Here is a 12,776-nt window from a genome sequence, read left to right as displayed (position 1 = left end):
TTCGGTTTAAAAACAGCTCTGAGGGGTGTCTATAACAAAGTATCACTCTGTGTTTTGGAAATCAAATTTTTATGAAATATTCCAAACAATCAGAAAAAAATGTTTTAATGATATGACACTCAGATTTAACAAACTTGAGCATCCTGCCACACTGTTTCTTCTCCCCTATGCTGCCCTTGTAGCAACCAGACAACCAGGAATGGAGAAACAAAGCCTTCATGAAGACATTTGTTTTGAGACACTGGCACATGACTTATACTTCTTTGATAAATGGGCATGACAATGGAGCTCAAAAATAACATTAAATGGGGATACAATTTAAAATTAATACAAAATCTACGAAATCTAACATTCAAGTATCTTTTCCCTTTCCCACTGCAATCCAAATGCCATGTTAATTATTTTTGTGGTCAACATTTCTGACCTGTCCACAGAACAGATTATGAGGGGTTAAGGAAAGACTAAGGTCTTCCAGAACTATGGGGTTAAAGGTATAGTCCACCTAAAGCAGTGCCTGGCTATACTGTAGGTAATACTGAGATACAATTTGAATCAAGAAAGGGACACCTTTGTCTTTCAGGCAACTAAGTGATGACAATCCATATCTATCACATGTGATTTAATTATACTTGTATTAATGAAATAAATTGCAATCATTTCCACATACTTTTTTTGCCTATTAACTAAGAAACAGATTTGTAAGTGAAGATTAAGGAAGAAATCCAAATTATCTTATTCATTTAACTATATATAGTCAAGATGAAAAACAGACCAAGAATAATCAGTTATCATGAGCAAAAAGAAAAAAGCTGGAATAATCACATTACCTGACTTCAAATTATACTATAGAGCAATAGTAACCACAACAGTATGGTACTGGCATAAAAACAGATAACCCACACCAATGGAACACAATAGAGAACCCAGAAATAAATCCATACACCTACAGTGAACGCATTTTCGACAAAGGAACCAAGCACATACACTGAGGAAACGACAGTCTCTTCAATAAATGGTGCTGGGAAAACTGGATATCCATATGCAGAAGAATAAAACTATAACTTTATCTCTCATCATACACAAAAATCAAATAAAAATAGTTTAAAGACTAAAATCTATGAAACTACTACAACGAAACTTTGGGGAAAATCTCTAGGATATTGCTTTGGGCAAACATTTCTTGAGCAATACCCCACAAGCACAGGCAACCAAAGCAAAAATGAACCAATGTGATCACATCAAGTTAAAAAGCTTCTGCACAGCAAAGGAAACAATCAGCAAAGTGAAGAGACAACCCATGGAATGGGAGAAAATATCTGCAAACTATCCATTTGACAAGAGTTTAATAACCAGAATATGTAAGGAGTTCAAACAACTCTATAGGAAAAAAACGTAACCTAATTTTAAAGTGGGCAAAAGATCTGAACAGACATTTCACAAAAGACGACATACAAATGGCAAACAGGTACATAAAAAGTTGCTCAACATCATTGATCACCAGAGAAATGAAAATCAAAATTACAATGAGGTATCATCTTGCCCCAGTTAAAATGGCTTTTATCCAAAAGACAGGCAATAACAAATGCCAGTAAGGATGTGGAGAAAAGGGAACCCTCGTAGACCACTGGTGGGAATGTAAATTAGTATAGAGCTACCATATGATCCAGCAATCCCTAACGCTAGGTATACACCCCAAAAAAGGGAAATCAGTACATCAAGGAGACATCTGCACTCCCACATTTACTGCAGCACTATTCACAGTAGCCAAGATTTGGAAGCAACCTAAGTGTGCATCAACAGATGACTGGATAAAGAAAATGTGGCACATATACACAATGGAGTACTGTTCAGCCACAAAAAAGAATGAGATCCTGTCACCTGTAACATCGTGGATGGAAATGGAGGTCGTTATGTTAAGTGAAACAAGTCAGGCACAGAAAGACAAACTTTGCATGTTCCCACTATTTGTGGGGGCTACAAATTAAAACAATTGAACTCACAGAGACAGAGAACAGAAGGATGGTTACCAGAGGCTGGGAAGGGCAGTAGGGGAAGGGTTAGGGAGGGGAGGATGGTTAATGGCTATCAAAAAATAGTTAGAAATAATGAATAAGATCTAGTATTTGATAGCATAGCAGGATGACTATAGTCAATAATTGTACATTTCAAAATAACTAAGAGTATAATTGGACTGTTTCTAACACAAAGGATAAATGCTAGAGGTGATGGATACCCCATCTACCCTGACGTGATTATTACTCATTGCATGCCTGTGTCAAAATATCTCATATATCCTATAAATATATACAGCTACAATGTACCCACAAAAATAAAGATAAAAAATATATGAAAGATTTTGCATAAGGTATTCTCTTACAACTCTTCTAACTGACATGTTTTTAAAGTTCACTGTCTGCACTGATACAACAAATCTTTTTCAGCAACAAAGATTAGAAACCAACCTTTGCTGTGATATTTAATTCATAATGTAAAATAACCGATTTGTAAAAGCTTACTTGACATAAGTTTTGGAATCTGGGCTTGTCCTCTCAAAAGCGGCCTGTATAAGTTTCCCTGGTAAGTTGCAGGTGGTGGTGCAGCATTGCTGTAAATGCCAGTTCCTGAGCCTCTTGGCATAACATGGCTATAAAAGGACCCAACACAAGAAAAAAAAATTATATAGTGATATACCCATCACAACACAGCTGACACAAATAAAACAAATGCTCACAGCCATGTCTTCACTAACAGATCTGATCAAGATAATACAAACAAAAAGGTGGTTTATAATTAAAGCTCAAAACTACATAATGGTAATAGTGAGAGGAAATGTTCATCTGCCACACCAAGACTCTTAATTGATAACCACTTAAATATTTACAACTTACATCACACAAAAAAAATTTGAATGTTTTTCTTTTTTTGCATTATGTTTCAGTTTCATCCTTAAGGATCCATGTTCTTGCTATCACTGTATACATGACTACTCTACATCTTGCTATTTTTAATTTACTATATCAAATACTTGCCTATGTCTTTTCTTCATCTTTGTAATTCTTTTTTTTTTTTTTTTTTTTTTTGAGACGGAGTCTCGCTCTGTCGCCCAGGCTGGAGTGCAGTGGCACGATCTCCACTCACTGCAAGCTCCGCCGCCTCCCGGGTTCACGCTGTTCTCCTGCCTCAGCCTCCTGAGAAGCTGGGACTATAGGCGCCTGCCACTATGCCCGGCTAATTTTTTTTTGGCATTTTTTAGTAAAGACGGGGTTTCACCGTGTTTGCCAGGATGGTCTTGATCTCCTGACCTTGTGATCCGCCCGCCTTGGCCTCCCAAAGTGCTGGGATTATAGGCATGAGCCACCGCGCCCGGCCCATCTTTGTAATTCTAACACATAAACCTATAGAATATTATGTTGATGTCTTACACTTTACTAAACCATTTCTCTCATTTTGTACTAGTAGTATAGATTACAATACAATAGAAATATTTGGGCATATAATTATGCTCATCTAAAATTACTTCCTCCTTACAAATCCAAGAGGTAGGAATTTGGACCAAAGGTTAAGAGTATCTTCTGAACTCACTGCTCTATTTAGAGGAAATAGTATGTTGCTTTCCAAAATAGCTGAAATAATGCAAAAAAGTTATCTTAGGACTATTTCAAATCTGCATTTCTTTTACTGCTACTAAGAATGAAGACTTTCCAAAACAATGACAATAACAGCTAACATTTACATAGTGTTTAGGAACCACCCTAAGCGCGTGACAGACATTGGGCTCACTTAATTTTTACAACTTCATAATTTTAAGAATATGTAGGTATAATTACTGTCTCCACTTCAGGCATAAAGAAATGGAGGCATAGAGTAGTTCAGTAAAGTTCACAAATATATTAAGTGGTTTAAAAAAAAAGGTATCTGAATCCAGACATTTAAGATCTAAAGCCCATGCTCTTATTCACTCTGCCACACTATCCCTCTTAATATTTGTTGTATAAATTACATGCTGATGGTGACCTTCTGCCTAAATAATTTTTTGAATCTTAAGGTTTCCCCACTAATTGGAAATATCTATTTATAAGTTATCATTAGTAGTGCATGAATCCTAACTCATTAATATTATGGCAAGCCTGTTGCTCTTTCTATACCAGCTTTACCTGCTATTGTTTACAAGTCCCCTCTCTCTATAGTATCTCTACAACTAGGAAAAAGACAATTCAGTAACTAATAAGGGCAAAGGATAAAAATCAAAAATTCATAGAAGAGGAAATACAAATGACTAATAAACATATTAAAAGATAATTTCAGTAGGCAGGGAAATGCCAATTCAAGCAACTATGAGATACCACTGTTCAAGCACTGGGCAAACAAAAATTTAAGAGACTGGAGGCTTCCATACCAATGTATTGGTCAATACTTGAAAAAGAGTCTCCATCATACATTAATTAATTCAGCTAAAACTTTCTTGCAGGTAAAGAGGAGATTTTATTCCCTTGAAGTAACAGTCAGAAAAATAGTAAAACATCTTAGAGAAAGCAATAGAATTCTCATGCAACACATACAGCAATACATAAATGGAGAAGTGAATTTTTAAAAATGAAGAAAAGCAGAGCAGCATCAAAGTTATTAAAATATCTACAAAACAGTTGTATTTTATGGTCTGTTAGATATTTGTGGCGTACAATAATGTGTTGTCCAAAATGCCTGTTTAGGTTTTAAAGATGGAGCTCCACTCTTTGCTTGGTTTTAAGTATGTAAGCAATGTTATGAGAGGACATAGTAGTAGTGGTGGTCAGCCGTGGTGGTGAGACAAAAATGTAAGTGTGAAACAAACTGAGTATTTCTTTTTTTTCTTTTTTTGTTGAGACGGAGTCTTGCTCTGTCGCCCAGGCTGGAGTGCAGTGGCGTGATCTCGGCTCACTGCAGGCTCCACCTCCTGGGTTCACGTCATTCCCTTGCCTCAGCCTCCCAAGTAGCTGGGACTACTGGTGCCCGCCACCACGCCCGGCTAATTTTTTGTATTTTGTTTAGTAGAGATGGGGTTTCACCATATTAGCCAGGATGGTCTCGATCTCCTGACCTCATGATCTGCCTGCCTCGGCCCCCCAAAGTGCTGGGATTACAGGAGTGAGCCACCGCACCTGGCCCAAACCCCGTATTTTCATAGAGTTTAAAAAAAAAAAAAAATTGGCCGGGCGCGGTGGCTCAAGCCTGTAATCCCAGCACTTTGGGAGGCCGAGATGGGCGGATCACGAGGTCAGGAGATCGAGACCATCCTGGCGAACACGGTGAAACCCCGTCTCTACTAAAAAATACAAAAAACTAGCCGGGCGAGGCGGCGGGCGCCTGTAGTCCCAGCTACTCGGGAGGCTGAGGCAGGAGAATGGCGTAAACCCGGGGAGCGGAGCTTGCAGTGAGCTGAGATCCGGCCACTGCACTCCAGCCCGGGCGACAGAGCCAGACTCCGTCTCAAAAAAAAAAAAAAAAAAAAAAAATTATGGCATAAATACTGACTTGTCTTGAGAGATGATTCAGAAAAAGCAAAATACACAAGGGCTAGAAACTGACAACTCACCCCAAAGTCCTGAAGGCTGCCTGATCCAGGTGCACAGGCCTCCGGTCACGGTTAAAGCCAAGCTGAGGCTTCCACTGCCGTCCATTGCTGGATTTTTCCCAGTCACTAGGTTTCAGTACTGCTGCTGGTTTTCTGACCATTTAAAAAGACAACCCTTAGTAATAGGGATGAAAACCATTTGTACAAAATAAACCTAGGTAATTTACTGTTGTTACCTTGCTCCTGGAAGCATTACAGCTTTAAAAATGTAATCTTCAGCAAACTGTGGGTCTTTAAAATTAATACTGGAAAAGAACAAGAAACAATTCAATGATCTGATTATATTAGCCTGTCTTAATTATCATGTAGACTGAGGTATTTTTCATGTTTAAGTCCTCTCCAAAAATTATTTTAGTTAATAAATGGGTTTGCCAAATGGCTAAATATCTTCCTCACCAAACTGTCTCTAATTCCTGGTACATATAACCTTCATGTAACTTTTTCTCTGTGGGAAAAGTCATGCTCTAGCTAACTATTGGTGATGACAGAGAAATAACAGACATTGCCCCAACTCAAATTTCAATATGATATTGTAGACAGGTCGAAGAGGTTTATAACAACAAAAAATAAAAATAAAATAACCTTTAATTTTGTTCAGTCCATGGCAAAAACCCCTAAGCATCTTGAGGCAGATTAGCCCCTATTTTAATAATTGATATACCAATAGAAATATTTGCAAAATCAAAAAATGCACACAAATTGCTAAGAAATCTATGGGGTGTGGGGGGGAATTACAAAAAAAAAAAAATTGAACTTCACAGTTGGACCCTCGTATCCTTCTCTCCTAATGTGTGATTTTAATAATTTTCACCATTTGACAACTACACAAATATGCTTTTTTTTTTTTTTGAGACAGGTCTCACTCTGTTGCCTAGGCTGGAGTGCAGTGGCAACTCACAGCTCACTGCAGTCTCAACGTCCCAGGCTCAGAGATCCTCTCACCTCAGTCTCCATCACTGGTGAGACTATATGTATGCAACACCACGCCCGGCTAATTTTTAAAATTTTTGTAGAGACAGGGTTTCCCCACATTGCCCAGGCTGGTCTTGAACTCCTGGACTCATAAGACCCACCCACCTCAGCTTCCCAAAGCAATGGGATTACAGACATGAGCCACCGTGCCCGGCCAATATGCCAATTTTTAAAAGATATACACTCAGGCTTTGAGTATAAGCTGGGCTGAACTTCTTTTCTGGTGGTGATGGCGGTGGTAGCGGTATGTGTGTGTGTGTACCTATCCCAAAGGTTGGTAAGTACCTAAGTCTGTCTTCTGACACAGCAATGCTTCTTCCAGGACTCTGGTTATACACCAGATTTATACTTAAGGATGCTTATAACACTATTATTCACAATGTTTCAAAGACTGTAAAACCCAAGTGTATGAATAATAGCGGACTGGTTAAAACACTGGAGTTCTTCCTTTTTAGGAAGAACTCAGATAACATTTTAAAAAATTTAATAACAGAAGGCCAGGCGCGGTGGCTCACAAGGTCAGGAGATCGAGACTATCCTGGCTAACATGGTGAAACCCCGTCTCTACTAAAAATACAAAAAGTTGGCCAGGTGTGGTGGCGGGCACCTGTAGTCCCAGCTACTCGGGAGGCTGAGGCAGGTGAATGGTGTGAACCCGGGAGGTGGAGGCTGCCGTGAGTCAAGACCGTGCCACTGCACTCCAGCCTGGGCGACAGAAGGAGACTCCGTCTCAAAAACAAAAACAAAAAAACCCCAAAAATTTAGTAACAGAATACTTAATGACCTTAATGACATGGGAAACATATATACAACAGACTAGACATATTCATCAATCGATTATCAGTGATTTTTCTCTGTAAGTTAGTAACTTGTTTCCTTTTTTTATTTTTCAAAATTCCTCCAATGATTACACTTACACTTACAGTCAGTTAAAAAGGTTTTTAAGAAGAGTTTTATTAACCTGGTTGACATTTTTAGTTAGCTATTTTCTTTTTGAATACTGCCGCTTTAACTAGAGTCCACCCGCTTTACAGAAATTTTCGTTTTAAATTTAAGTACACAAAAATGGATTCACTTACAATAAATGTACCGTGAGCTCAAAAACAGCTGAACAATACTTATTACTCAACTGGTTCTTCTTAAAACTCACTCTTCACTGGCAACTGTCTTTAGCTCAGATTTTTTTCTACTGGCAAGATGGCATGGGGCAGGGCAAGGTAGGACAGACAGCGATAAATTAAGAGGATGACAGAAAATGGTACTTAAGTATTTGGGCTCGTTAGGGCTTTGCAGATAAAAAGTCAAGTAACAAAGCAAAACTTGCAAATAGTGTTTTGAAGCAGGTATCTGTGTTTCAGCAGGGCTTTTTTTAGCAGTTTGCCAAACTGTTAGAATATCTATTGCATGCATGGTTCATGGTGGGAGGGGGGTTATGCACACCGCCAGGCATCAGGCCTGCCTCCCCTTCTAATAAGAGAAATAAGGAAGAAAGTAGAAAAATGCAACAACAGGCACAGAAAAGATGCTGAGTCAAAGCATGTGTGTCTATACACCTTCCATACAAACATCTTTGTCAGCGTAGGCTAAAGGTATGTGTGTACTGGGGGGAGGGAAGGGGGAGGATGGGAATTATTTCACCCGAGGACCAAGGAAAACATCATCCAAGAGGCTGCGGTTTAAGATGAGACAGGATTGGTTACAGGGTGGCAAGGGAAACAAATGGAACAAAGATATGGAAAGGGGTCCCAGGACCAAGGAACAGTACAGTTTTACTGGAGCAGCCCTTCTCAATGGGGACGTGGGAGGGAATTAAGCCCTACAAAAAATGATGAGTGAGTACATTCTCAATTCTCCCAAGGAAAAAACATAGCTAGTATCATTCTAGAGATACAGGACACAAACTGTTACCTACAATCTGATACGTACAACAGATGCTTTAAGATCTCAAGGCAGAACTCTCCCATGGAACTCCAGTTGAGAAGGGCTAGATTAGAGTAAAAATGCATTTGGGCAGAAGTGGGGCAGGAAGAAAGGTAACTGAAGCAGGTTATGGTTATGGAGGGTTTGTGTGAGTATAATGTGATGCCTTTGCAAGTAGTCAATAAGGACGTAAAAGTCATCAAAGATCATTTCAGAAAGAACAACCCAGCAGCAGTGTGCGAGAGCAGGGGGACACCCACAAAGAGGTCACCGACAGAGCCTAAGCAACAGTCTTCGACACACATCTGGGATGGGAATGTTGGGAAAGTAAATAAAGTGGTAAGGCTGGAACTAGAATGGAGATGGAGCTCAGACGAAGATCTCCAAGTCATGCACAGAAAGACCTGAAACTAAGAAAATGAAGGAAAGAGCCAAGGTAGTAAGCTCCCAGGGAGAAAGGAAAATCCCAGGGTCACAGAGATAACCACTTCTGCAGGAGAATGGTTATAACAAAAGATTTAATAAGATAGCTGAAACTAAAGTTTGAGAAAACAAATCCATCTATTTCCCAATTGTTCCTTAACAAAATTGTTTTTAAAATTCCATTATTCATGCTCCTGCTCTGAAAGGGAGAAACTTTCCAAGTCAATAGGACAGTCTCCAAGATCATCCCTACTTCGCCTCAGAACCACACTCAACAAAAAGATCTACACACTTAATACAATACAAACCATTACGAGATAGAAAAGGAGTATCTAAAAATGTTTGGAAGTTTCCATTCAAAGACAAGGACACTAATGACAACAAAGTATTAATACCATTTTTCCTTGGATCTCTGAGAACAATTTGAAGACACACTCTCTCCTAAAATGGATTAAGCTTCCAAGGGTTGAACAATTTTTAGTATTTTAATTTGTTCCCAAAAATGTATGCTAAGATCTATTATGTTTTTAGAAATGTATTTTTCCAATATGATAACAGCCATGACTCAGACTCAAACAAACTTCCTAAAAGTCAAACACACAGACTAAGCAGGAACCCATTAGGCAAAGACTCAAAAGGTAATTTTTTATATGGATCCAAACTTTTGAAGGTCTTTTATTTTTTTTCATGTCTATGTCATTTAAATTCCATCATCAGACGCAAAAGGGTTTACTTGTGGAGAGCTTATCTAGGGAAGTAGTAAGTAACACTGAGGTAAAGAGAGAAGCACCCTCACACAAGCTCTGAAAAGCAGAGGAAGGGAACGAGTTAACACAGCCTATAGACTCAACAGTCTGCCCAGCTGAGGTAAGAGACTTGTGTTTAGATTTGTATTACTTCATCTAATTCTGTAAACTGAAGTATTTTTAAACAAAAGTATTTTTATCCACTTTTTCCAAATGCAGGTGAAACACTGTTGACGCATCAAGCTTTTATGTACCAGGCCAGCTTTCCCCCAAGGAGCATAACAGATCCTTTCCTTGACAGGTAACCTATTTTAATCGCTTGATTGTCTTCATAAACACACCAAGGAAAAAGTAAATAAAAATTTAAAACCTAAGCATGGTTGAAAATAAGAAAACTGAACAGTGCTTTTGTTTATATCACAAGTAGCACTTTCAGCACTGCTGTTAAGAAAATATTGTAGCAAAGTCTCAGCAGAAAAGGAATGGAATATAGAACGCCTTTTTCTGATTCGCTTTAAGAATTATCCTTAGAAATGCTATTTTAAGTATTACTGTTAGAGAGTGTTAGCACACTTCACAAAGAAAGCAGAAAACTCCAAATATCAAGTTTCATTTTTACACAACCTTTCCCTGATATATTCCATAATTAATGCTAAATTGGCATACAAAGGCAAACTGTTCTTGCAGGGAAATTTCATGATTCATATACTTGACATTTTAAAACACTTAAAGAGTTTATAGAATTGTGACATTCTATCAGAAGAGGTTAATCAATTCAGCGTCCTATAAAGTACTGCAGGCAGTGAAAGTGAAACTTTCCCAACTGTTTTCCACCATCAAATCCACTGCTGACTACATGTATTCCACTTCCTTCAGGCTTTGGATTTCGAGTTATCTGCTTGCCAAGCACAAGCCTTGCAAATGCTGCAGAAATAGTTACTTAAAAAATCCATCTTCATACACATCCACATTAAAACAAAAAATCTCCTTGAAGAGATAAAACATTCTATACCTTGTCTGATTCATCCAAAAATGAATACAAAAAGTCTGAGAAACACTCCTCTGAAGAAAAAAGTTTAGGCTCTTCAAAGACTTTGGAAAACACTGGTTGCAACATTATGAACAACTAAGCTTTTTTATGAACAACTGAGCTTTTTAAATATGAGTTTAGAACTATGCTGCTGGGTGCTATGAGGAAAAAAAACCTAATGACACTACTGCTGGAAACAACATACATAAAAACTGTATAAATTACGCTTTAGAAGAAAAGAAAAGCAATAAACAGCAGGCTATGGGGCAGGTGGAAAAAAGAAAGGAAGAGCATTTCAAACAACAGGAGAGAGGGGCAGAGGTCAAAGGGTACTGAAGGGATCAGCCTGGGCAGGAAGGAAGCATCCTGAGGACCTGGGGGTTCAGGCACAGAGCCAGGGCCCTGCCAAGCTACGTCAGGCCTTGAAAAAGTAAAAGCACACATATGCACTTACCCTTCAGATTGGGAGGAAAACTCTTCTATGATTTTAAAGTCACATGCAGAAGCTAATATGTTGAGTAATTTATGGAATTAGAAATGTGAAAAAAAAATATGATCTCCTAGGTTAGAGTTGACCATATTCTCTAAAGGTCTGTCTATGAATTTAAGGGACTTCAACAGCCTGTATAACATCTTTCTGAGCGCTACAGATAAGAATGAATACAATGGGAAGAACTTACCTAAACTCAACTTGAGGAAACGATTTCTCAAATATCAAATGGGATACTAGATGTATTTAAATAAGGAAGAGGAAAAAATGCCAGGAGTCAAAAGAAAAATAACCGGCAAATGACTGGTGAGTATATTTTGAGATTTTTTAAATCTGAAAATTATAAGTTAAAGTTATAAGGCAAATTTAACACTGGAATCTACAATGAGCCCTAAAACAAACACGCAAAAATCTGCTGTAAAAACTGGATCTCAGCCTAATGTTGCCACCCTTCAAAGAAAGCACTGAAAATTACTTTTACTTAAAGGAAGCTAACTTCAGTCTCCCACAAATCCCCACAAATCTTCAGCAAATTAACCTAATTTAATTGATTTCATTATAAAGTTATTTTCAACATACACCTGAATATGCATTTAGATCTGGGATTTGTTTTATACATTTTTCTTTTTTTTGAGACGGAGTCTTGCTCTGTTGCCCAAGTGGCATGATCTTGGCTCACAGAGGCCTTGGCCTCCCAGGTTCAAGCAATTCTCTCACCTCAGCCTCCCGAGTAGCTGGGACTACAGGTGTGTACCACCACCATGCCCGGCTAATTTTTTGTAGTTTTAGTAGAGATAGGGTTTCACCATGTTGGCCAGGCTAGTCTTGAACTCCTGATCTCAGATGATCCACCCATTCTGGCCTCCCAAAGTGCTGGGATTACAGGCGTGAGCCACCGTGCCTGGCCTGTTTTATAAATTTAGTAATATTGTGAACACAGTGTATACTAAATACCAAAGGCCCCTTTAGGCTCAGAAACAACCAACCAACATCATCATCATCCAAACAAAAATTCCAAAATGTGTCCATTAATTCTGTAACTCTCCTCTAGGCAAGCCTCTCTATCCTAATTAGAAAGTTAAGTAGAATTAACTATTTCTAGAGGGTTAGGCAGGAAGGCCCTTGAATATATGCAGAAAAATTGAGAAGCACAAGCACACATGTGACAATCCAAAGAGAGAACCGTGGAATTAATTGGCCTGAAGCGCCAATGCTTTAATGCAAGCCAGAGACCCCAAGGGTTAATACAGTGTTCACAATGAATTTGTCAGAGCCAGATTGTTTGTGATGGGTTTAGGAGCGTGGCTTTCAATTCTGTACCCCACCCTTAACAAAAGAGCACAAAGACAAAGAGCCAGGACAAATTAGGTGTAAAGATAAACAAAAACTTATACGTAAAGATAAACGTAAGCAACTCATCCAGAAAGACTTTCCGAATTCACAATAGTTTTCTTTAAATAAAAGCCTTTCCAGAATGGCAATCATTTACTACCTGAATCCATTAAAGATAGGAAATAAACATGTTTATACTTCACAAAGGCAAATCTAAAAAAAAAATCTAAAATATTTCCTGAGGGAGAGAGA

The 12,776-nt window shown here is 38.4% G+C and overlaps 1 protein-coding gene across 5 annotated transcripts in view; it reads right to left on the bottom strand.

Annotated features, from left to right (window-relative positions):
• The window catches only part of XRN2 (5'-3' exoribonuclease 2), an 88,224-nt gene that overhangs the window by 19,711 nt on the left and 55,737 nt on the right, over positions 1-12,776 (bottom strand). For all 5 annotated transcript variants that reach the window (XM_025398703.1, XM_025398704.1, XM_025398705.1 and 2 more), the window contains 3 exons: positions 5,788-5,856; positions 5,573-5,704; positions 2,517-2,644 (listed from right to left, as the gene is read on the bottom strand). In XM_025398703.1, coding sequence (XP_025254488.1) covers positions 2,517-2,644; positions 5,573-5,704; positions 5,788-5,856 — 329 coding nt within the window. The remainder of the gene's footprint in view (positions 1-2,516; positions 2,645-5,572; positions 5,705-5,787; positions 5,857-12,776) is intronic.

This window comes from Theropithecus gelada, chromosome 10, assembly GCF_003255815.1.
Source record: "Theropithecus gelada isolate Dixy chromosome 10, Tgel_1.0, whole genome shotgun sequence".
Classification (NCBI taxonomy): Eukaryota; Metazoa; Chordata; class Mammalia; order Primates; family Cercopithecidae; genus Theropithecus; species Theropithecus gelada.
Note: the sequence above shows the minus strand (reverse complement) of the source record. Positions and strands in the feature narration are given on the sequence as shown.